Source organism: Triturus cristatus, chromosome 9 (assembly GCF_964204655.1).
Source record: "Triturus cristatus chromosome 9, aTriCri1.1, whole genome shotgun sequence".
In the NCBI taxonomy this organism is placed as follows: Eukaryota; Metazoa; Chordata; class Amphibia; order Caudata; family Salamandridae; genus Triturus; species Triturus cristatus.
In genome coordinates this window covers 1,044,242,738-1,044,267,807 of record NC_140592.1, presented here as the reverse complement: position 1 = coordinate 1,044,267,807, position 25,070 = coordinate 1,044,242,738, and the positions used below count along the sequence as shown (strand labels likewise).

The window sequence follows — 25,070 nt, the reverse complement described above, 5'->3', positions numbered from 1 at the left end:
TTAGGATTCAAGGGGACTTAATCTCTCAACTTATAACAGCCACAGGGCGCGTTTACACAGTGGTGAAGGGAGGGGACGGGGCCTGAGGTGACGTGTGCAAACACGCACTATGGCACGTTTTAAATTGGGGATATAATTTCCCTTCAATACTGAGGGCCCCTGGGGGCTAACTAGCCCACCAAGTGCTTCCAGTAAGCGCCACTGAGCTGCATTGCAGAGAGGTGGTCCAGGCCGTGCCACTTTTTACACCTCTCTGCAACGCAGCTCTGTGGTGCTTACTGGAGGTACCTAGTGGGCTAGTTGCACCCTAGGGACCCTCAGGATTCAAATGAACTTAATCTCCCAACTAAAAACGGACACAGGGCGTGTTTACACAGTGGTGAAGGGAGGGGCCGGGGCCTGAGTTAACGTGTGCAAAAACGCCCTGTGGCCTGTTTTAAGAGGTAGTTTTAATCCCCCTGCCCTATTATATACTAGGGGCTTACAGAGGAGGTCATGCTAATCACAGGGGGACCCCAACGCATAATGTTCCCTAGTGTATGTAGGTGTTTTCACTGTATTCTAAGTGTCTTTTAACATAGCACTGGCTCTAGGACTGGTAAGTCAGACTCAGTTACCACCAGTATCCGTCTGAAAAAGTTGAGGGTACAGAATGATTTTGCAACAAGGCTTCTTTCTGCTCTTCTTTTTGTTCTTTCTGCACGTTAGCCTTCTTCCTGCACTTTTCTTCGTCTTTGAGGACTTCTGTTGCTTCTTTCTGCACTTCTTTTTTTTCTTTCTGTGCATTTTTTCTTCTTTTTTCAGATGTCCTATCTCTGTAGGCATAGTTAGAAATTAGCATTTAAAAAACCTTTGAAATTCACAGAAAAAACCATAGGTTTCAGGCACGTTATAGTTAGGAATTAGCATTTAAAAAACCTCTGAAATTCACTGTAAAAACCATAGGTTTCAGGGGTTTATAGTTAGCTGGACTTTTCACTTGTACAAAACCATTGAAATTCCCCCGTTATAGTTAGTTCAGCTAACTATAACTCGCGCGCCCGCAATGCACTGCTGATGACGTCACATATTACATCACTCATGACATGGTCAGTGACATCACTGATGACATCTCAAATGACATCACTGATGACATCACTGATGACATCATCCTTGTGATAGAGTGGCAGACCTCCTCTCACCCTAATATAACCTTTGATACACACATTCAAAAATAGAGACTCAAATTTTCAAAACAATGGACATACCAATACCAGTTACAACAACCTCTTCAGTAATTCTAAGATCCACATACACATCCACTCATTCACCAACAGTCCTATACAGTCACTCATACATGTACTCACTCATCATATGTACTCATACACCTATACATCCTGTTACACAATGTCACTCATCCATAGAGTTACTCACACACATAGTCACTCATGCTAATAAAGAATCAAACATACATTTACTTTCATATACAGTTATACACACACCACCACACTTACTTCTACGGAAACTTACACATACTTAGTCTTTTAAACAATCACTTATACAAACACATACTTATTCATACAGGAACTCTTTCAATCTCTCACTCTCACATATACTCACTTATATACACCAATAGTCACATATACTAGTTTAAAACATATGTAGTTACTCATAAAGACACTATTGAGACAGTCATTCACTCACTAACACACCCATACACAAACTCATCCACCCATACAGTCCTGCACACATGCTGTCTTCAACACATACAAACAGTGAGTCACTCATTCATGCACCTATGCACTACGTAATACCCCCCACCGAACCATGCAGACACTCAGACTGATACTCAAAAAAACAACTAATAACCTATATAGACACCCATGTAGCTACTCACCAACCCATGCAGCCACTTATACACAAAGTGAGAGACTGATACAGATATTTACATATTTAAACATTACTCACTAAGCCATGTATTCACTATGATACACTTAATCAGTCAGTTACACAATCAATTTTCAAAAACAAATCATCCATTTAGACACTTATATACCCATTTATTCTTCCATCGACCTTGAGATATACATATATAAAACATATTTAATTTTCAGAAAAACACACATTCACTGGATGATGTCATCAGTGATGTCATTTGAGATGTCATCAGTGATGTCATGAGTGATGTCACTGACCATGTCATGAGTGATGTAACATGTGACGTCATCAGCAGTGCATTGCGGGCGCGCGAGTTATAGTTAGCTGAACTAACTATAACGGGGGAATTTCAATGGTTTTGTACAAGTGAAAAGTCCAGCTAACTATAACACCCCTGAAACCTATGGTTTTTTCAGTGAATATATATATATATATATGGCGGTCGCCAGTAGATAGTTATAGTTAGGACCGTGTTTCCATAGGAAATATATATATATATATATATATATGTGCTATTGTCTCTAATGGGTGTTGCATTCATACACAATCAATGTTTTGAGCCAATGAATAGGAATTGGCAGATGACTAAATACAGAAAGTTGGAATGAGGCAGCGATTAGATGGATCATTCTGCTCTTTTAACAATTCCACAGATCTTTTTAAAAAATACCACTGAGGGAGTGGAATTAATTTTCTGCCTTAATACTACTGTGGAGAGCACTGATGATTAACACAGCATTTTTCATGGAAGGAGCACTGACACAGAGGAAGAGGGTCACGACCTTGAAAGTCTGCAGATGGTGATGCCTGCTTCTGGTTTATTGCATGGGCGGCAGGGAGCTCCTGCACTAGGATCTGCTCTCTGTGCATGGTCCAACTCCAGATCCAGAAAAATGAACATAATTATTGTAATTAAGAATAATCACAATTAGTCTTCCTTGCACTAGCCATTTATATCTGGCTCATCCTGATGTGCTGTGTCACCACATGACTGCATTACATGAATCAGACTGCCGTTGCTAGGCCTGGGTCTTACCCAAGGGGCGCACAGCCAGCACTGTATATAAATACTAAACTCTCGGCAACACTTTCAGATTCTTGACTGACCATCCATTTAGGTAAGAGATGAGCTCTGGGAATGTGGTTTGTGTCGGTGGAAACTCTGCGGTGTGGGTGCATGTTTCAATGTCTTGATGCAATTGCACTTACGTAGGTGCATGCATAATGTAAGCGTTAGTAGTACTCGTTGGCATGTTTTCGATATATTTATCTGTGCAAACTGAATTTTTTAAGTTGATCTTTTAAGCTTGAACTTTGTGTGGATGTTAAAGGAAAAGCAAGTCGCTGGAGTAACTAAACAACGCCATGTGTTTCATTAAAATAAATCTCGTAGGAACAGAAAGAAAAGGCGAATGTAGCTGCTGGTAGAACACTCTGCTGTGAGATTAACCCTCTCAGGCCCTCTTTAAGTTTCAATTATTTTAATTGCCATTTTGTAATTATATACATTTGAAAACAGATGCAGTCAGATTGATGCCACAGTAATTATATGTAGCTGCTGGTAGAACACTCTGCTGTGAGATTAACCCTCTCAGGCCCTCTTTAAGTTTCAATTATTTTAATTGCCATTTTGTAATTATATACATTTGAAAACAGATGCAGTCAGATTGATGCCACAGTAATTATTTATAAAAATATTGTAATGCCTTTAATCTAATATTTTCATCTCGTCACTAGAGTCTGGAGTGCTCGGTCCACTCTTGTTGCATCTTGTCTTCTATTAATCTAAGGGCTTGTCATTTCCTCTGACATGCTCCACCACTGCAGCCCTTTGCCAAAAACCCAAGTACTGGTCCCCACAGTTTCCAAAATTGTCTTTCCTTGTTCTCTATCTGATCAGCTAACTTCTCCATACTCAGGAGACCTGCTGTCCTTTGTAGCATGAATGTCATTATCTTCTTAGTTTTGGCCCGATGTAGCGGGCAGATGGTTTCTGAGTGGGATCCTAGTAACATCATTGGTGCACATCCATTGTATGGCACCTAGTAAAAGTAGTTAGGCACTTGTACCGAGATAAAGGAAGACAAGATGTGTGATACAGTGACTGTCCGGGTTCACATAATCTGATTAAGATAATTATCTTGAATGTAAATTCAGGTTTTCTGATTTCTAAGCCTATAATTTAGCCACTAAACTGAGTTTTCTCAGTACATTTATACAAGTATCAATAATATATGCTACCTACGCATTAAACAGGAGAGAGACATTCCACTATCGTGTTTTCTGCTATAAAAATATTCAAATAGGTTGACATCATTTAAATCTTATCATATGTCTACTTCTTTGCTGCTGTGTGAGTGTGTGTTCACAGCTCCTGCTAGTTATTAAGGCAAATAAGCACACAGTCCCTATGATGCATCTAGGATTATGTTATTACTGATTAAGAGATCGCCACAGTTCAAAGATTATGTTTCCAGGTCCTTATTTTATTTTCTCTGATGGACTTTTTTTCCTTCACAGACCTTTGCTTCTTCTTTGGAGACACCAGACCACAACCTTCGTAACCATGGACCATTGTAAGTGATTGTTGCTCTTAATTTCTGCTTGTCATTACAATCTCAACTTTATGTTCTTTAAAGTTATTAAAAGTTAATTGGCAATTTAAATAACTCGTATCAGCACAAATTAGTGACACGCCATAATAAACCAATGCAAAATAGATACATTAAATATATAACAAAGTGTCTAAAAGAATTTCAGACTAATTCATTAAGCATTATATTATGATAATCCAGCAATAATTTAACTATATTTGATGATTCTGCAATACAATCATAGAAACAGGGTAGTAGTGCAGATTTAGGTGGAAGTGTGTTCAGGCACTATCAGCATGCATGGAAATGTATGCTGATGAGCCATTATCATTGGAGCGCTTGAGTACAATAGCCTGATTTTCTACTGTTTATGTGAAGCGAGTTGCCTGGACTTTAATTTTACTATTGAGTCATTGCAGTTTTATGGACAGATCATACAAAATGGCAGCACAATCAAAGACTCGATCATTGATCTTCGAGCCAGACTGTGCAAAAGGCCAATTGGTGTTCACTACAATACATTTTGCCCATTTTAATACCACAAATGTCAGTGCCAAAGTTGCTGAAGTAGTCCACAAATTGAAAGGAGAGTGGATTGGCCCCACTGGTGAGGCTTTTTCTAGCCAGTAGGGTTAGTGCTGCTGCACCGTGAATTATGAACTCCCCCGCAGAAAGTGTATCTGATTCAAAGACTAGCATCAGCCCCCAAACCCCATTCCTCTACATGCCTGTGGAGTATCCTCCTCAGGGACTCAATAGGGCTAAAACACAGTATTTGCAGGTATTACCTAATAAACTCCTCATCCCTGCATAATGTCTGATTGTAGCACACTACCTGAAAGGACCAGAGACAGCACACAGAGGGCAGTTCCTTTGTGATCTCACAACACTCTCAGCAACAAGCAGACATTGAAATATGCCCTCAATCCACTGCCATCTTAATCAACTTCCCATACACAAAGGCACTCTACCACTTGAAGCATATATGTCACAAGTAACAAATGCATAACAGGAAGGAAATATATGTTGATTAGATGCCACCTTTCACCTAGTACGTGCTCTAAGAAAAATATCTACTAGCATTTTACTTGCAAAAACTAGCAACTCACTTGAAAGATACATTTGCTTTTATCATCTACTTGTTGATAACTTTAATAGAATGAAGAGTGCTTTACCCCATACTTGACGTTGACAGTTCGTCTTGATTTAGAAAAAGCTTAACAATGTCTGTAACATCAATGGTGATGGGTAAAAGATGTTTGTCGCTCAAAAATGAACTCACGAACATCTTAAAACAGACAGTAGCAAGTCAGCATCTCAAAAATTGGTTCATTGGATATTTTGTCATATCTTTCTAGCACATACAGTGAAATAAAATATTTATAGATTGCCATTTCACATCCTTGCCTAATGCAGCTGTGTCTCATGTATTTACTTAAGTGTGTTTACAAAGTACAGCTATCACTCTGCTAGAGTCTCTTGTAGTCGATTTTTTGAATTTCCAAAAGTTTCCCAGTTATGTAAAGCTGTAAACCAGCCGTGTTTAGCATCCGTGTCAGAATTGCAGGCAAAACATATAGGGATCATTTGCATAAAATAAAATTAACATAAATAGGCTCGCTGAGACAGTCGGTGGATAGCAGCTCACAAATCTGACTTGGATCAGGCTTTATGTTTGATTTCCTTGATCTAAACAAATGTTTCTCCCAGATTCACGTGCTCAATCAGCAATGGTCTACAATTTAATTTGTGCTAAACATTGATGTACATTTTTTTGTAAATTTCGTACCGCTTGAGTTTACTTATTGAAATACTTTAAACCAAGACCTCAGCTGCTCATATTTTTTGTCTGAGGGTTCAGTTAAAGAATGGAGACAGGTGAAATCTCTATTATAAGAGACAAACTCTACAGGTTTCATTATGTGGTAGGGTGATGTTCCATATTTATTATCCACTTTTTTATGCCTACAACTTACTCACCCTTTCCTACCAACTCCCACGGTGTTTCTGTTGTTTGGATTTATTTCTACATATTTTAGAAAGAAACAAAAAGTAGCAACAATGTTCTTACTGGGAAAAGAGTAATGTAAATGACCTGATTACAAAAACTATTTCACTAGAAATGTATATTTATTCATGGAATAGTGGAATACTGCAAATTAGGATGTTCTGCTACTTCTGAAAATGCTTCTGCAGTTGTTTATAACTAGGGGGGGGGGGGTGTATGTGTGTGTCCCTTGGGCAGTGTCATGGGATAGGACATGTAAAGGAGGCCAACATTCACAAAGTCATAGCTTTATGCCTGGTGTAAAAAGAAAGATATTCAGCACACCATATATATTTCATTTTTCACGTGCTGTTGAATCCCTACTACCAAAGTATATTTTTCTTTGATTAAAAAAGACCCTTTCTTCAATAAAAAAATTTACTAGACAGCAGAGGTTGCACTGTCCAATAGCAGAAGAAAACTAGCATTATGTAAACATGTTGCACAACTGGCATTTTTGTTCAAATACAACATCAAATCAAATATTAATTCAATTCAACATTGTCTTTTTAATTTGCAGCACAAAAGCAGAAGCAGGTAAGACATTGTACAGTTTACTTTCTAAGATGGTGCGAATTTGGTGGCAAAAGTTAACTGTCTAATATGAAAACTCAAACAGATTCAAAGGGTGACACTTACTTTCATCCTACTGTGTGTAAAATGATCCAAAAAGAGAGTAGATTTTAACTCAACTTAAGTGTAGACTTGAGTGTCTGCATCCCCTGAAACCAGGGAGTGGAGACATCTAGTACTGAATTTACAAGCGTACAGTTTCTACTAGTACTTTTCCATACTAGGTGGAGCTCTCTGTCACCAGGGCAGAGAACTCCCTAAGCAAAGGATGGTGACAATTATTAAAGTTTTTTTATTGCAAAATAAAAACATAAAATAATTAAAACAATGATTTAGAACCAAATAAAATACAATGTTACAGCACATTAACTCATCAAAAGAAATGTTTACTCATTAATTTGAACAAGTTATTTCAGCTTGCATATTGTTATTATAGTCTTGAGAAACGAGTTCCATGTAAATGTCCAGTATTTGTAAAGCGCGAACAATTACCTGAAGGTGTCAAGGCGCTGGGGGCCCTCGGGAAGATTAAGCAAGCTATTGCCCAGAGTCACATGGGGCTGGGCTGATCTGCCTCCGGTGCCGGGGATCAAACCGTGAGCCCCCGGGTTCCGGAGTCAGACGCCGTGGCCGCTGCGCCACACCTCTTCCATGTGAACATTGTAATTTTGCTCGATATTAATTAATTCAGACATATAATTTATTTTATCATATAATTTAATAAAATATAAAAACGTACTTAAGTTGCATTTTTATTTTTATTTCATATTTAAAAAATTCATTAAAAAATGATTTATTTAATTGGAAAGTCGAAGTAATTTAATTATTTTGACATAATTTCCCATGGGTCGTTATTTTAAGCCACACCCACCATTAATTTCTATGGGTGTGTGTTGCAGTACCAGTGATTGGCCATTTGTAGTACCAGACTCCAAGGCTGTTCTGGAATACCTTTAATCCTGTTTTGTGGCCTTTTGTGTTTTAGTAAGTTTAGAAGTGAATTTTATAAATGGTAATGGCCTTACTCTTTTGTGGATGTGTGTTTGTGTTAGCATGTATCGGCCTAAATTGCTCTTTGCATTTTCCTAAACTCCTTCCATTGAGGAGCAGATATTCCCCATTTACCAACCACTCCTCCCTGTCCATCCCACATTCATCCCATAATCATACACCTATGTGTTCAGAGATCTCTGGCATGTTGAAAAAAATCAGAGATGAAGAGGGACAAGTCTTGCAGCGTAGTGAGTGTAGGTAAGTATAGCATTTTAGAGCACATGAGTAGTACCACTGTAATGCTACAACACATTCTACAAACTGCAGTGGCTGTAATGATTCGAAACTAGGTGGTGACTATAGATGGGAGATAGGAAGATCACCACACCCAGAAGAGAGACTCAACCTTTTATCCATTGATCAGTGACCACAAAAGGTTTTACACTTCCCCCCTGAAATCTTATTAATTTAGTTTAAAGAATATTACCACAGATTTGGGAGTAGCATTTGGGAATCTTTCACCTACCAGGCTTTTGTTTTTTATTTGGTTCACAGTGAAGATAGGTTCCATGGATCACACTATTCTTATAGGATCACGCATCATATATATGTAGTGATGGTAATCCAGTTAGTGATTTCTTCACTGTTAAATAGTTAATTCATTACATAATATGCCACACCTAAATAATTTTCTTGGGAAACAGTCTTGGAAGAATTATCAAATCATCCTTTACATTTGTATCAGAAGAAATATACATTATTCTCTTAGCATCTTTTAGTAGTGGATTCAATCGAGTCTTTAGAAAAATATTCTGTAAAAGGTTAGCAAAAGCGTTTTCCACAGTGGTTGATGGTAAATATAATTAAGTAAAATGCATGCGATGTTCAATAATGTAAAAGATATCAGAACCAAATCCGTAAAGCCTCTCTAAATAGTTTGTTTGCTGTGTCTTAATATATACATTTCAACTCATTTTTATTACATTTGCCAAATACCAAGGCTTCGACTAAAAATCCATCAAACAAATACAACATTCAAATATTCCGTTTATCATTGCTGCAAAGTAACTTAAACATAAGTGGAGTTCCCTCTCTTTTACAATTGAGAATTTGTTTCCAAAATATCTACCTTACGTATTCTTTAAAGACTAGTGAGACTTGGCATGGGCAACCGGCGTATAAGGCAGTTGAAGTATAAGAATTCAGTCCTCTTGATAACTCCAACAGAACTATCCACAATGTCATGCAAAGTCAAATTTAGTTGTGTTGTTCAGTTTGCTCACTCTACTCAGCGTGAATAATCTCTTAAATGTATTAATTTTATTTTAGAAATGCACAAATGCACTCATTTCATCCCTTAATATAAGTTTGTCAGGTATTGTAATAGATCAATTTTGCTGTCAACTATTAGCTGTTCAGTTTATTTACAGACATTTTGCCTTCAAATACCAGGTTTTTGTTTGTTCTGTAAATAAACACAATTTCATTATACAGTTTACAGTTTTCTGAAAATAATACATTTCATAATCATATATCAACTTGTAATTTTTAGTCAATAGGCTCATTTTTTCATCAAATATCTACTATTTTTTTAAGATACACTGGTCTTACCTACAATTACAATTTCTCATATATATCACTCCGTCCATCACTTCCTCCACTCAATAAAAAGCTTGATATTATCTTACAAGATTCCCATTATTATTAAACACCAGCTCTTCATTGTATGTCCATTCATTAGTTTGGCCTGAAAAATCAACATATCTGCTTATTTTCTTCATCAAATATTCACATTTAACACTGCTTCAAATAGACAGATCCTCTCTCTGCTGCCAGTGGATTACCATCCCATGACGGGGTAGATCACTACATGCCAGGGATGCCCCTCAAGAAGCAAAGGATGCCTGCCATATGTCCGTTTGATTAAACAGATCAATATAACTATCCAAAATTGCCTCCCGCATTTTCCTTTACTAGTTGTCACCTGCATCTTGTGATGCTCAGTTAGAAACTTGTCCCCAGAGGGGATGAGAGATTTCCCTAGAATCACAGACCCACCCAACATGATGGCAAAGTGCTGCAGGGCTGCAGGCTGTTTTTCTGTCTTCTTAACAGGAGGTTGGTGAGATGTCTTTACTGTCCCAGGAGAATTCAACAGAGACCCATGGGCTCTGCTGAGCTGTTGGCAAGGCTTGCTGAAACGCTTCAGACAGTCCTTGAGTATTTCAAAACTGCTTTGCCTTACCCATGCCTTCAAAAATGCAAATACACTTGTGAATTTAGGGTTAAATTATTTTATCCCAGTGTGCATGAGGGGTGGACGAGAGCCCTTCTGTCTCAGAAACTCAGCAGTGAGAATATAGTGGAGCAATCCAGCAACCACCTCCTTCTTTCTTTATTTTCTGGTGGATTCTACCTTAAATGCTCCAATAGAGGAGATGCCCCAGCTTACAATTTATATTTCAGGTGACAGCATTTTTCTTACACTTCAACTAAAGCCAAATCATCATAGACATAAAGACCACAAGCAACCCACCAGGTAGGAGGCATTATACCCCTTAGACTTAAACTAATACTACCACTAGAATAGGAGAAATCGGACTAATATGTGATGCTGCAATTAGTATTTCTCTCTATTGGGTGGGTGTAGTTTGAAAAACAATACAGCTCTACATCTCAGGAACCTGGGTACATTTTCAAAGCACTCAATCTATGGAGACATGATTTATCATGTCACAAGTGCCCTTAAATTTTATGATTGGGCCATGACACCGGGTGAGCTGTTAAATATCCTCTTGCTGTTGATAGTATGGTGTATTTCTGTACCACATACAAGCTCTGGTTATATAGAGTAATGTTAAAAACTATTGCATGACCACTGTCATTAATTTCAATAAAAACCTGTTTGTACAAAATTAGTTCAGTTTGTTATGGGATGGTCAAGGCCCAAATAATTATCAGTGATGAGATTTTTCTAAATATGTCCCTCCAATACCCACATTTCTTAGCCCTCTGTTGAAGAATCTGTCAACTCCACCCTCCTCCCAGTACAAATATTTTATGGGAGCCTAAAGTACCAGAAATACAATATTGGGGAGCAAGGGTTTTATAGAGCACCCACAGATCTACCTCCCTGTGACCATGAATGAAAATGGTTAAACTGTTGGGTGGGCAAGTAGGGTGTCCACTGAGAGTCTGCAAAAGACCCCATTCACTGAATAATGAGGGGTGTTTGGTGGCTTCTGCCTCAAGCCTCTTTAGCTTAATACATATGTAGTTTAGCACTGTATCCCGAGAATATGATTATTCTGTCTGACAGTTTCATTTTCACTACCACCCACAGCACATAACAAAGGGGTCAATAGGCTGGGTATAGCCAGATGGGAGAGTCCATTAGGTCCTGACAAAAGCCCTGTGACAAACTTGCACAGCATTGGAGGGCAGAAAAATGTTAACTACAAAGGAGTTGTCCTCATTCACTGTTTCCCTCACCTCTGTCTTTAACTGTGTATACGTGAGGATGAAGATAGTGTACGACAAATTTAAATCATAGTGACCCATCTTGCCTACAAAAAACTACTCACACTAAGAGCTCTGGATGATCCCACCGAGCAAAAGACCTGCTGGCAAAGAAGCATCTCTATCATGAATCAATCAGAAATTGGTGTTTTGACTAAAGAGCCCCCTTAGTATTGTTCACATATTTTCCAACATCTCGCAGCCTTTGCAGCTAATCGCCCAGTGTACCAGAGACTGGAAAATAAGGTCCCTGCCCTTTTTTTTAACGTGAGAGGAATTTCTGAACACCATTATGTATTTGATTTGCCAACAAGAATATTTCTAGCAAAACGCCACATAAGCCCATACAGTGCAGCCCCTAGTTTTCAATACTCCATAGCCATCAGCCTTTATTGCTCATCCCGATTAAACAGTGTTCCCATTACTCCATTAGTCAATAGTTCTGCTACTTCAACTGCCAGTATTGCTCATGCTCATCATCCAGTTTTGCTCAGCCAACATCAACCTGTATTGCTTTTCCATCATACCCAATCATTCTTGTCCCTCGAAAGCCAGTGCTGTGCAGACATCATCAAGTCTTTATTGTTCATCCACTAGTTAAGGCTAGTCTTGTGCATCTACCATCAGGAAGTGTTGCCAATACTACATCTGCCAGAATTGCAATATTCCAACTAACATTACTTAGCCCCCCCATCAGCCAGTATTGCTCAGCCTCCATCCACCAGCATGTCCAGTGCTTCAGCCAGCATTGCTCATCCCATCCGCCAGTATTGCTTATTCACCATCCACAACTATTGCCAATGCTAAAGCCATTGTTGCTCATCTCCATCAGCCAGTATTACATGACTACCATCCACAAGTATTGGCAATATGCCCTAGAAAAAGGTCAGAGATTTACAAGAGCAGTAGTATATCAATTCCAGGATGGGAATAGGAAGAGAGGAATACTTCTACCCACGGCTGGGAAGGTAGGTGAAGGGGCTTCTCACAAAGGAGAAATATTTACACAATAGGCACAAAAAACTTTGAAAGTGCAGATGCTTTCACACAAGACATTTGCCTGTGTGCAGCAAAATACAATGTATATGTATGGATGTGGAACTAGTGTCTCATGTTCTTAAACAAGAAATCACAGATATCTTCTACTGGTACTTCTGTGAACCTTGGGCTGTCAACACTGACATGCGTACTCCTGGAAACCTTAGTGAATTACCAAAGATTACACATTTACTCCAATGTTATTAATAAGATTCTCAACAGAGTTTTTTTTATATTATTCTTCCAATGGAAATACATAAACAGTACACTCTACATAAATCTGGAAATAAGAGAGAGTAGATTCAACCAGTTACAGCTCTTTTCTATTTTTTAATAAGTGTTTTTAGAGCGAATGGCAATACATATGGCTTCTACCTTCTTCACCCTTGTGAGCAGAACAGGAGCAGATTTGAGGACACAGCATTCATAGATGACCTGCTGAAGTTTATGTTACCAATGTGACTTCTGATCTCATTGACAATAACGTCACTTGCATCATCAATGGTAACATTTTTGGTGTTACAAAACTTGGAAAATAGTTGCAGTACTAAAAACGGTGTAGCCTGTTTATGGGAATATGAAATAAAAAAAAAGGAAAAACAAAGAAGCAAAAACGTTCATTTCATTTGAGTGTTCATACGCTGCTTGTTGATGTGCGCAAATGGTATTTTGCTACATGCTGTAGCCCTCCCAAATCCAGGGCCAGTACTACATTAAGACAAGTAGAGGCAGATGCATTACTGTGCCATCACAAGGTGACATATGAGGGTGCTGGAGTATAACAAAAGGCCTCAAAATTTCCTTTGCTGCAAGAAAGGGAGAGCCAAAGTGGGAAAATGTCATTTTGACTAAGGATCTGAGAATCCTTGCACTGAAACTGCCAAAATGTAAAGAAACCGGGGTGGTTCAAATGAGACACATATGCTTCTTCTTTGTAGTTTCTGTATTGTGCACGTCATTACTTCACTGATCACCTGATAAATATGTTGATTGTGTGTATTGTGCATGTGTATTGCCAATGTTTCTATTTGTTAAATAACTCTACACTAAACAAATTTGATTCGTTTTAGGGAACCATTAACTGACAATCTTTCCATCGTGTTTTATTTCTTTTCTCACTAGGGAAAAGAAAGTGAAGGAACGTGTGGAGTTCAAAAAGATCTCTATGGACAAAAGCAAGACCAAGGGCAGGACAAAGGACAAGACAAGGGTCATGGTCATCAACAAGGACAAGGAATCAGTCCTGGCAAGGAAAAAGACCATGGAGCAGGCCAAGGTCATGACCAGGAAAGTGGGCGACAAGGAGTTCAAGGAACATGCCACGGAGTAGCACAGGGACATGGTCAGGGAAAAGGTGAAAGATATGACCAGGGAAAAGATGAGGGCTATGGACATGGAAAAGACCAAGGGAAAGACCAGGGATATGGTCATGGAAAAGATCAGGGGAAAGATCAGGGATGTGGTCATGGAAAAGACCAGGGATACGGTCATGGGAAAGACCAGGGATATGATCATGGCAAAGACCAGGGGAAAACCAAGGAGAAGACGATAGGAAAGACCAAGGATATGGTAGGGCAAAAGCTGAAGAAAAACATCTTGGAGGTGGCCTGGGACAAGACCAGTGGCAAGGCTATGGAGACAAAGTAGGAAAGGGCCAAGCAGAGGACAAGGGAAAGGGTCAAGAACATGGAAAGGGTCTTGAAGAGAGCCATGGACAGGGACATGAAGGAAGGTGCCCAGGGAAAGACATGGGACAAAAGCAGGGAAAGTAACTCAGGCAGTTTCTAGGAAGGGAACGAGACAAGGAATCAGAAAATAAAAGCTTTTATCTATTAAAGCATGTTGTACCATGTAGGCATTCAACATGCTTCTCTTCAATTAAACAGCCTTGAAATTGTGCAATCAAGTTCTATCTCGATATTAAGATTTTACATTGTTAAAATGGATTGAGTTGCAGTGCATACTTTAAAAATAAAGTCACGAATCAATTATGATCTGTTCAGTGCATTTTGTGCAAAGAAATACATTTTTGTAGATTTGCAAAACCACTCTTTCTATAGTCATGCAGAACACCTGAAAATGTATTTGCCCTGTCAGCTCCTGGAACATATTACGTACCCTTTCAGTAGTCCTGAGAACTAACACTCATCAAAACTACATTGGTGATTTCTATTCACACCGTGGTTGAGTTCAAGTGGTTGGGACGGCAATGCTTAGAAGATGAGAGAAATGTAGTTGCACAGTTTCCTGCCTTCCATCACAGGATTTAGGTAAACTCTTAAATCCATAGGCCTTGGTGGGCTTCTGTAGTCTTAGGAACTCCCTTAAATTCTACATCCAACCCTGCATTGTGGGATGCAGCATAGAATGAAATGGCAAGAATGTAGCAGGTTTCAAACAGCAGATATGAAGAAAGAAATGCAAAAAATAATAAGAAAAGGGAGAAAGATGAACAGACAGAAGAGAGAGAGGTGTAAGAAATTGTCCTGGTCAGTGAATTTTTCACTACTTTACTTTGTTTCGAACTTCTGGGTTCTTGACATCTCCTGTGGAAAGAGGCATGTTAAAACACGCCCAAACACATATTCTGTACTAAAACTGAGTGCCTTTTTCTTGAAATTCAGCCCCTGCTATTGTAACATTGATTGGGCTGCTTCTCACTCTATCACACTTCCACTAGAATATGGTAAGATATCAATAGCTTATTGTAAGGCAACATTATACAAACAGGCCGCCCTACGTGTCCATGTGGGTAAGTTTGAAATTGTAGAGCATGATATATTTTCCACACTTCATAATATATGTCATGCATCTTAGAGCGCTTTCTCGACCGCTAACAGTTGTGTTGCAGTACTCCTGTTTCTTAAAGATAAAAATAAATAAATTATAATCTCATATTGGCCTAAAAAGATTTAAAGATAAAGAAATGCAGTAAGTCTTTAGATAACAGTTGTTGGTTTGGTACTTATGAGATATGGAATGTTGTGTAACTGATCCAGATTTGAAGAAGATGTGGGCATTCTACAATACTTTATTTCAACATGTTGTCATAAAAGTTGTGTTACAATGTGCGCATTACGACATTAAATAATTCTATAAATTACATACGTTAGTCAAAAACCTGGTAAAATCGATAAAAGGTAAGCATCAATATTATTTGAGGTGGTGGGCATACATAAAATATACATTCATACAGTAAAATATTTACAATAAATATATCGGGTTTTACCCTTATTAACTTCAACTCTCCAATACCGCTCAGCAGTGTTGCATGATGGTGGTCAGAATTATTGTGTACAGTATAGCAATGAAAATGCTACGGCAAAATGAATCCAATATGGCCATGTGTGCCACCTCCCTTAGATGCTGAGGGTCCTATGACCCGTTAAAACCATTATATAAAATCAGTTGCCATTCACCCTCTGAACCCTACTTCTGATGCCCCACATTTAGCCCAGGAATTTTGCCACTGCTCACGCAAACAGTTGCCTAGCGTCTGATTTCAAAATCCTCAGTGCAGTTCTGTAGTTGGCTGTTCCCAACTGTTTGTAAATTGAGGTAAGCCAGTTTTTCCTCGTTGGAACATACAATGGACATGTAAACATCACATGGGCTAAAGTTTCTTGTTGGTTTATGCAGCCAGGGCAGCTACGTGTGGGCTCAGTACCACTGTTCCGTTTTCTAGTAAAGTCATACAGCGGCAGGGTACCAAACCTAAACTGGATACATAATTTCCTGTCCCATGGGTGTTCTATGAAGTCTAGGTAACCTTCCAGGGAACGATCCAGTTTATGGGCCATAAAATCTAGGGTCATCTTCCCCCATACCTTACTGCTCAGTTCCCTCTGAATTACCCACTCCCAGTAGGTGTTCTTTACTTCACAATTCTGGGGGAGCCAAGAGGGGTCATTAACTTCCCAGATATCTCCCAACCCAATGGCTATATGCAAGTTCTTAATGTCTCTTAGACAGCTGATTTTATTAGCAGTATTCCTGTATTTTACATCCACAAAAGCACGGGCATACAGCAATAATTCGGGGGTCAACTTAATCCTTAACCAGAACAGCAAGGGGTGCAATCTTGCTTTGGATCCGAAGGAATGTTTGCCCATGTCTAACATAAGGAGATGCAGAGGAGTACGCTGGGGTAACATTCTTAAGCTTCTAAGGAATTTAGAGTCTGATCTGCTAAGGTCATGTACACTGTCCAGGCCCCATAGTTCTGCCCCATACATCACAAAACTCCCCACTTTGGCGCCATATTTTTTTTTTTTTTTTTTTGAAATCTGTTTTTATTGTTTTAAAGTAAACAAAAAACATTCTTTGGTATGTGACACAATAGGCAAGCAGAGAGTTGATAGCATAGGCAAGGGAGCGCCCCGCAATAGAACCCCCAACCCCTGCGCCAGGACTTGCAATCAGTCTTGCGTGCAAGCGCCGCCCTCAGCGGAGCCAACCACAGTCTCGTTGACAGTCTCGTATTGGTCACAATAGGAGTAACAGCATTAACCGTACCTCAACTGTGTTCCGTGACTATGCGTGGGCGCTACCCGCCTCATTCAGACAGTGAAGAACAGGCAAAATACCCGCCAGGCCCAAAGATTATACAAAACAAAACCTCAACAATGGCAGCATAAACTGTACAGACAGGCCCAGTACCCTCCCGGTTGTCGTCTAGTCCCCCCGCCCCTCCACACCCCCCCCTGGGAACCCCCGTGTGTGTGTGTGTGTGCGCCCCGGTTGCGATCGGCGTTATGCAAATGTGGGTGTCGTGGCGCCAAGAGAGGCAGGAAGTAGCCGGGGCATGTCAGCACTGCAGGGGGGTATCCCCGGTTCCACCCCCACCCGCGCCAGCGCCGTCCGCCGCCCCCTGCGACTCCGCATCGCCCTCCGCACCCAGATGCCTGAGCTTCCCCAGCAGCTGCTTCCAGCGGTCCGCCATGGGTTCCCTCCGCAGGCCTAATGTTTCCTCCCTCTGGATGGCGGTCCCCTCAGCCCCGGCCCATGCCTGAAACGAGGCGATCCAAGCCTGCACGCGCGGCGGGTCATGCGCTTTCCACCGTTTCGTGATGAGTCGCGCCGCCACCACCAGCCCCAGGTCAATGAACCGCGACGCCACCTTATCTTTGCGCGGTCGCTTAAAGTGGTGCAATATGTGTTCGGGCCAGTCAAATGGAATGCTACGACCCACACTCTCTAGTAGCAGCCCATTGACCGATCTCCAGTAGACACCCAACCGTGTGCAGCTCCACAGCATGTGCAGGAAACCCGCCCCCGGCTCTCCACACCTAGGGCACACCGCATCTGTGCGGTGAAAGTACCGATTGATTAACTCCGGCGTGAGGTAAGCTCTGTGCACGATAAATAACTGGATTTGGCGGAATCGCAAGTTTCGGGGTATACGCACTGGGCCCTTGAGTATCCTTTCCCACTCCTTGTTCTCTAGCGGTCTACCCAGGTCCAGATCCCACTTAGCGCGGAGGCGGTCCAGGCTGACGGACGTCAGCTCCCTCAGTGAGGCTGCGAACCAGCGTATCAAGTGCCCTCCTCTCCCCATGACATGCAGGTATTGCATGGTCAGATGCAGGGCGGGTTCCGAGGTCATATCTCCCCACTGGGCAGTCATGCCCGCCATCAGCGAGCGGTGTTGCAGGAACCCCCCGGGCGGGAGCCCGTCCTCCGATACCAGGGTCTCGTATGGTACCAGCTCACCCTCCCGGTAGAGGTCTCCCAACGTGCGCACATCGGCCCCCCACCAGTCCGCCAGCATGTGAGCCGTGAGCACCCCTCCTCCACCAGGGGAGCCCTCAAGTGGTATCGCCGGCGCATACGGGATAACAGCACGCGTGAGGAACAAGGCCCTCCGAAAACACCTGTGCGCCACCTCCAGGAGGAGCGGCAGCGGGCGCGCGACCCTGTGAAGGGGATGGAAGGTCCTCGTTAAGTGTTCCAGTGTGCAGGGTGCCAACCCCGAGGCCGTGTCATCCCTGCCTTTATCAGCGAGCCAGCGGGCCACCCATTGTAGTTGAGCGGCCAGATAGTAGTGCTCGAAGCAAGGGGCGGCTAGACCACCTCTGTCTGTTGGTAAGTACAATTTTGCGAGCGCCAGCCTGTGCCGGGCACTACCCCAGACAAAGTCCCGCAGCACCTGACTAAGCTTGCCAAAAAATGCGGGGGAGATGTACATCGGGAGGTTGGCGAAGTAATACAGGAGGCGGGGGAGCATGACCATTTTGGCCAGCGCCACTCTGCCCGTTATCGTCAATGGGAGCGCGCTCCAGAATCGTATCCGCGACCTGAGCGCCGTGACCGCCCTCCCCAGGTTCCCATCAAAGAGGTCGGCTGGGCAGCGGTAGATTTGGATCCCCAGGTAGCGGAAGGTGTCTGCCTTCCATTGGACCAGTGTGCCATCCAGGCAGTATCGCGGGTCGCCAATGCCGGCGTTAAAGGCATACAGGCATGACTTGGCGGCGTTCACACGTAACCCCGAAATGGCGGCGAACGTCCGCAGCAGCCGCGGCAGCTCCTCCGGGACGCGCCCCACATCTTGTACATAGACCAGCAGGTCATCGGCATAGAGCGACACGTGGTGGACTGCGTCCCCCAACTGTAAGCCATCTCCCAGTGTCGCCCTCAGAGCCACAGCCAAGGGCTCAATCGCCAGGGCGAACAAGAGCGGGGAGAGCGGGCACCCCTGTCGTGTGCCCCGGCCCACCGGTATCGCCTCCGAGACGTGAGGGCCCAGACGGACGCGGACCGTGGGTCGCCTGTACAACAGGTCGACCATCTGCAGAAATTCCCGGTCCAACCCGTATCGTAGCAGCACCTCGGCTAAGTAACCCCACTCTAGGCTGTCGAATGCCTTCTCTAAGTCCAGGATAAGGCACCCTGCCCTGGGCCACCTGTGCACTGCCTCAGTCGCCACCCTGAAGTATCGCCGGAGGTTCAGGGACGTTGACCGTGCCGGGACAAAGCCATTTTGGTCGGTGTGCACCAGGTGGGGGACCACCGGCGCCAGCCGCTCCGCCAGTACTTTGGCGAGGATTTTATAATCCACATTCAGCATCGCTAAGGGTCGGTAGGAGCCTAGCTCCGTGTGGTCCCTGTCAGGTTTGGGCAGGGAGACCAGGAACGCCTCCCGCATAGAAGGCGGGAGCGACCCTACCTCCAGCGCCGTGTTATAGAGCTCTCTCAGCACTGGCGCTAGGGACTCGCGGTACGCTTTATAATATTCCGCGGGCAGGCCATCCGGCCCCGGCGTCTTCCCAGAGGCTATCGATCGGATCGCCTCCCCTATTTCCTCCAAAGAGGGGGGTCCGGCAAGATCCTCATTGTGTGCCGCCGTGACCGCAGGGAGCTGGATAGAGGCCAGAAAGTCCCCAAGAAGCTGCGGGGGGCCAGTCCCCCTCGCTGCGTACAACTGCCTGTAGTGGTCAGTGAAGGCCCGGTGTATTTCATGCTGTGTGTGGACTAGTGTGCCATCCGCTCTGCGGATCGATCCGATGGGGGCACGCCGGTCCTCCTGTCGTATGAGCCAGGCCAGAAGGCGGCCCGCCCTATCCGCTCCAGCATGCGTCCTGGCCGTGTGCGCAGCGTAGTTGTGGCACCGGAGCCGCTCCAGAAGGTCCGCGTGCCTTTCCCGAAGGTCTGCCAGGGTGTGTGAGTGACGACCCCCTCCCTCTCCCTCCCTCTCATGCCGCAGGAGGTCATTCTCCAAGCGCGTCAGAGAGTCCGCGAGGCCCCTTCGTATGTTCCAGGTAGCCCCCAGACAGTGGCCGTGGATGGTCGCCTTATGGGCTTCCCACTCCACCAGCGCATCGCTCGCAGTTCCTTCATTCGCTTCAAAGTATGCCAGAATGGCCGTGCCCAGGGAAGATCTAAATTCCGGGTCCTCGAGCGCGTTCGGCTGGAGCCGCCAGGTGGGCACCGGCTGCCGCTCCACCACCCAGCTAAGCTGGAGCCACAGGGGATTATGGTCGGAGTGCGTGCGGCCCAGATATTCAGAGCGGGCTATGAGTGGGAGTAGCGACTGCGAGCCCACCAACCTGTCCAGCCGGACGTGGAGATCGTGCACCGCCGAATAATAAGAGTATATCTTGTCTCTCGGATGGAGGGTGCGCCATAAGTCCTGCAGCGCCCAATGCGCAAGCCAGTCCCCCAGCGCCCTAGCGTTAGACTCCACCACCGCAGCGCGCAGAGGAGGGAAGGATCTGTCCAGTTGAACATCTAGCACCATGTTGAAGTCCCCTCCCAGTAGCCAGGGGAGCCCCACGTAGGGGTGCAGGGCTTGTGTCAGGCGTTCCAGGAAGGACGGCTGATCTACGTTGGGCGCGTATATCGACCCCAGCAAGATCTCCTGCCCGTTCAATTTGCCCCGCACCAGCGTGTACCTGCCCTCGCCGTCTACCACCGCCTCCTCGCATCGGAAGGGGACCCCCGCTCGCACCCATATCAATGTGCCGCGCGCGTGCGCCGAATAAACGGTCCCAAATGTGTGCCCCCTCCACCGCTTGGCAAGCCTGTCCAGTTCTGGCCCTGACATATGCGTCTCCTGCAGGAGAGCGATCCCGACAGAGTGACGCTGTAAGTAGGCGAAGATGGAGTAGCGCTTGGACGGTGTGTGCATGCCCCGTATGTTCCAAGTCATCACATTAGTGTGCGCCATCGTGAAGGTAGGAAAACCAGCCGGGCTGGAGGTAGGACATCCGTACCTGGGGAGGGGGACGAGGGGCCAGCCACCCAACCCAGGGGAGCATATAGTTGCGCTGCCATATGAACAGTGTAACTGCCGTGAACAATAGAACAAAGGAACAAAGAGGGGCGTATTCCCAACGGGGCATCCGTCCAAACGTCAAAGGAACCAATTAACTATGCAATGTGTCAGTACAGTGCCTGATGGGGTACGCGCAAGAGTGTCGACTAGCTGGCGCAATGTCCCCCCTCCCCTATCACCGCTAAGGGAAGGGAAAAGCAGCAGCATATCGTATCAGGAAACTGTCGCGCTGTCCGGGCTCTAGTACGCGGTAGTAGGGACCCCCCACTAGACCGTTCAGCGGTGCGCGCCACGGTCGGGCCTTCCTGTACTACCAGGCGCCCCCCACGCTAAGCCCGCGCCCCCCACGGGAGGACCCCCCCACCCTCAAGGCCCCGTCCTCCCTCCAGGTGCCCAGTTGCAGGCCAATCGCGTGGGCATACCCTCCCCCGCATGGCGCCCACCTCAGCGCGGTGCAGCAGTGTTCCATCACGTATTCAAGTCAGCAGTCTGTGGGGTCACCACCGGTAAGGCCAGGTCCTCCGATATCATCGTGGATGGGGACGAGGCACCACTAGTCCCCGGGACGCTGCTCGCGCCAATCTCCATGCAGTCTCCACCAGGCGGCGTCCCCAGAGTCGCCACCGCGTCAAGGACCTCCTGCCGCTCCACTCTGATCCTCTCCGGACTAGGCGCTGTCAGCCCCATCCTCAACTGCTGTCGAGCCCCCCGCCTCCTGCGCTTCCGGGGCCCTCTCTCCGGGCGGCCATCAGGCGCCGTGCCCACGGGTCTCTCCCCCTTCCATTGCCCCGTCTCCTCCAGCCAGTTCCAGACATCCTCCGGGGAGTCGAAGAAGCGGGTCCCCTCCTGTGCCACCACACGCAGGCGGGCCGGGAACAGCAGGGAGTAGGGCAGCGCCAGCTCCCGAAGCTGCCTCTTTACTGCCAGGTAGTTGCTCCTGCGCCGTTGCACCGCCGCCGTGTAGTCGGGAAAGAACATGACACGGCTACTGCCAACCGTCGGGTCACCAGACTTGCGCGTCTCCCTCAGGACCGCATCGCGGTCGCGATAGTTCAGGAGCTTGAAGAGGAACGGGCGGGGCCGGGCTCCCGGCTTGGGTTGCTGTGCTGGCACCCTGTGTGCGCGCTCCACCACAAAGTGCTGGGATAGTGCCCCCTGCGGCAAGAGGTCCGTCAGCCAGCGCTCGATATACTGCTCCGGGTTCCTGCCTTCGACGCCCTCTGGAAGGCCCACGACACGTACATTATTGCGACGGGAGCGCCCTTCTGCTTCGTCAACCCGGTCTTCCAATGCATTAACCCTGTCCAACACATCCTGCAGCGCAGCCCCATGGCTGTGGGTGATTGGCTGGAGCTCCCGAAGCGTCTGGCCCTGGACCGTGACCTTCTCCGCCAGCTTGCGGTGATCTGCATGAAGCAGCGTGAAGTCGGAGGTGACCTTGTCGATCCTGACTTCTAAGGACTCCCTCGTCTGCTCCAGACTGGCGCCGAGTTTCTCCACCGCCGCGAGCATAGCGTCCATCTTGGCCGACAGGGCTGCAGATTGTGGCTCCGCGTCTCCCCCTGGACGGGATTGCGTGTCCACGCTCCCTGCGCGGGACTGTCCCTGCTGTGATTTGTCCCGGAGCCGGCCCATCGCGTATTGTTGGGCCGTCGGCATCCGCAGGCCGGATCTCGGTGTCACAGGCGCAGCTCGGTGGCTGCTGCTCCACTCCTGCACTGCGCGTCCCTCCGTGCGGGCGCCGGTACGGGCAAGCGGCAGACTCCGAAGTCCTCAGGGCTCCTGGGCCAGTGTGTCGTGCCCCTCTCCCCTGGTCAGCGCTCCACTGCCCTCCTTACCGGGGTGTGCCAGCCGACAGGGCACTCCGTGGCTCCCCTCACCGGTGCCGTCCACGGCCAGCCAGGCCTCCGACCTACACCCTCCAACCGCTCCAGGCGCGCCCGACCGGCGCCCTCAGCCCCCCGCTGCGGCTCCGGCTGCGCGGAGGCAGGCGCTCCGTCTGACGTCGCCGGGTACACCCGATCAGTGCCCGCCGGCAGTCCGCTATGTGCGTAGAGTGGCTCCGGTCCGACGTTTCAGCCACCAGGGGCGGCCGGGGGTCCTCCCGCTTCCAGCACGCCTCGCTCAGCCGCTCAGGGGCGCCCCTACCACCCTGGCGCCAGGGCCGCACTACTGTCCTCCTCAGCGAGAACCTTCTCCCAGGGGTGCGCTGCCGGCCCACCTAAGATGGCGGCCCTCGCAACGTGGCGCCCGCAGCTGCCCGCATCCATCCACTGGCCCCCGGCAGTAGGCGTCCTCCAACCGCCGGGTCCGCCAGGCCGTCCGATCGCCGTAGCACTCTGCCCCCGCAGCCGTGAGCCTGTCACTCCGCTCCACCTCTCTCAGGGTGCACCTGCCCAGGCGCGAGCACAGGCCGCCGCTCTCCCCACAGCAAGGGCGCAGACCGTCTCGCGGGCCCCGCAGCCCCCAGCCACTCACTGTTCGTCGGGCGTTTCAGCAATCGCCGCCTCCTCAGGGCCCGCAGCGACCCATGGCACCTTGTTTCGTGCCCTCCGCAGGCCGCACCGCTCACGGGCCGCCCAGGCTAGCTCCCCCGGGGCACAACTCCGCCTGCTGTCGTCCTCGGTGTCTTCGCGGGTCGCGCCTCCACTCCTCCGCGCCTCGGCGCACCAGGCACCCCGCAGGCTCCGACGGGAGGCCTCCGCCGCATTCACTCCGGGCCTCCCTGAGCTCTCCGTCCTCCGCTCGCCGGGCACGCCCTCAAGCCGGCGACCGCCGCTAGCGAGCAGCTTCGCCTCGTAGGCTGCCTCGCGGATTGCGGTCAGGGGCGATCGCCTCGCAGCTCCCAGACTTCAGGAGTTGTCCCCGCCGTCGTCCTGCGCCCGACCAGCGCTATTTGGGTCGGAACTGCCCACTTCCCAGGATAACTAGCAGGATCCACTTTGGCGCCATATACTTGCAAGTCCAGCCCTATCGGCTTAGTGTGGGATAAGCGATGTTCTCTACCGAAGATCCCAATCAACTGCTTGTGTTCGAGAACCGTTTTAGAGATATGGGCATTCACACGTTTGACCTAATGACTTTCCATCTGTTTAGGACTCTTAGCAACACTACCTACACTGTTAAAATCCTGACATTTGATGGGGAACACTCACAATGCCCAGGAGGAAGGGCAGAGGTGAAAACACTTGCTGTCCTCAAATGTGCTAGTGAATATCTGTGCCATCATCTTTTCAAGAATGGATTTATTTCAGACTCTACCTCCTCTGCTCTGTGGAACATCATGTGGAAATGCCAGAAGAAGCTGAAATGCCTTTAAAGTAGGCTCAGCTGAACTGTTTAGCGGTAGGTGGAATTGGATGGCAGAAGAGTTTCCAAAGGATGCCTGAAGCCATGCAGGATTTTTATTTGAAAAGAGTTCTGGGATAATCTAAGTAGCACTGGAGCTGCTATTAAAACAAGAACTACAGCACGCTGTAGATAAGTGGAGGAATTTAGACCAAAGGAACTGTTTAGTGAGTTAACTCAGATAACCTAAGAACAATATGTAAGTCCTTCCTTTAACAAATTCATGCTGTCAGGCCAAACAGAACTTCATAACCAGTCAGTAAGAAGA

General features: G+C 46.3%; 2 protein-coding genes across 2 annotated transcripts in view; both read left to right on the top strand.

Annotated features, from left to right (window-relative positions):
* LOC146799324 (uncharacterized) overlaps positions 1 to 25,070 on the top strand; it is a 412,174-nt gene that overhangs the window by 226,052 nt on the left and 161,052 nt on the right. The gene's annotated exons all lie outside the window — the stretch shown is intronic.
* LOC146799325 (uncharacterized) lies at positions 4,442 to 14,670 on the top strand. The gene is made up of 3 exons (XM_085626891.1): positions 4,442 to 4,493; positions 7,079 to 7,095; positions 13,804 to 14,670. The coding sequence occupies exons 1-3, from the start codon at positions 4,484 to 4,486 to the stop codon at positions 14,326 to 14,328; spliced, it is 552 nt and encodes a 183-aa protein (XP_085483017.1). The 5' UTR covers positions 4,442 to 4,483; the 3' UTR covers positions 14,329 to 14,670.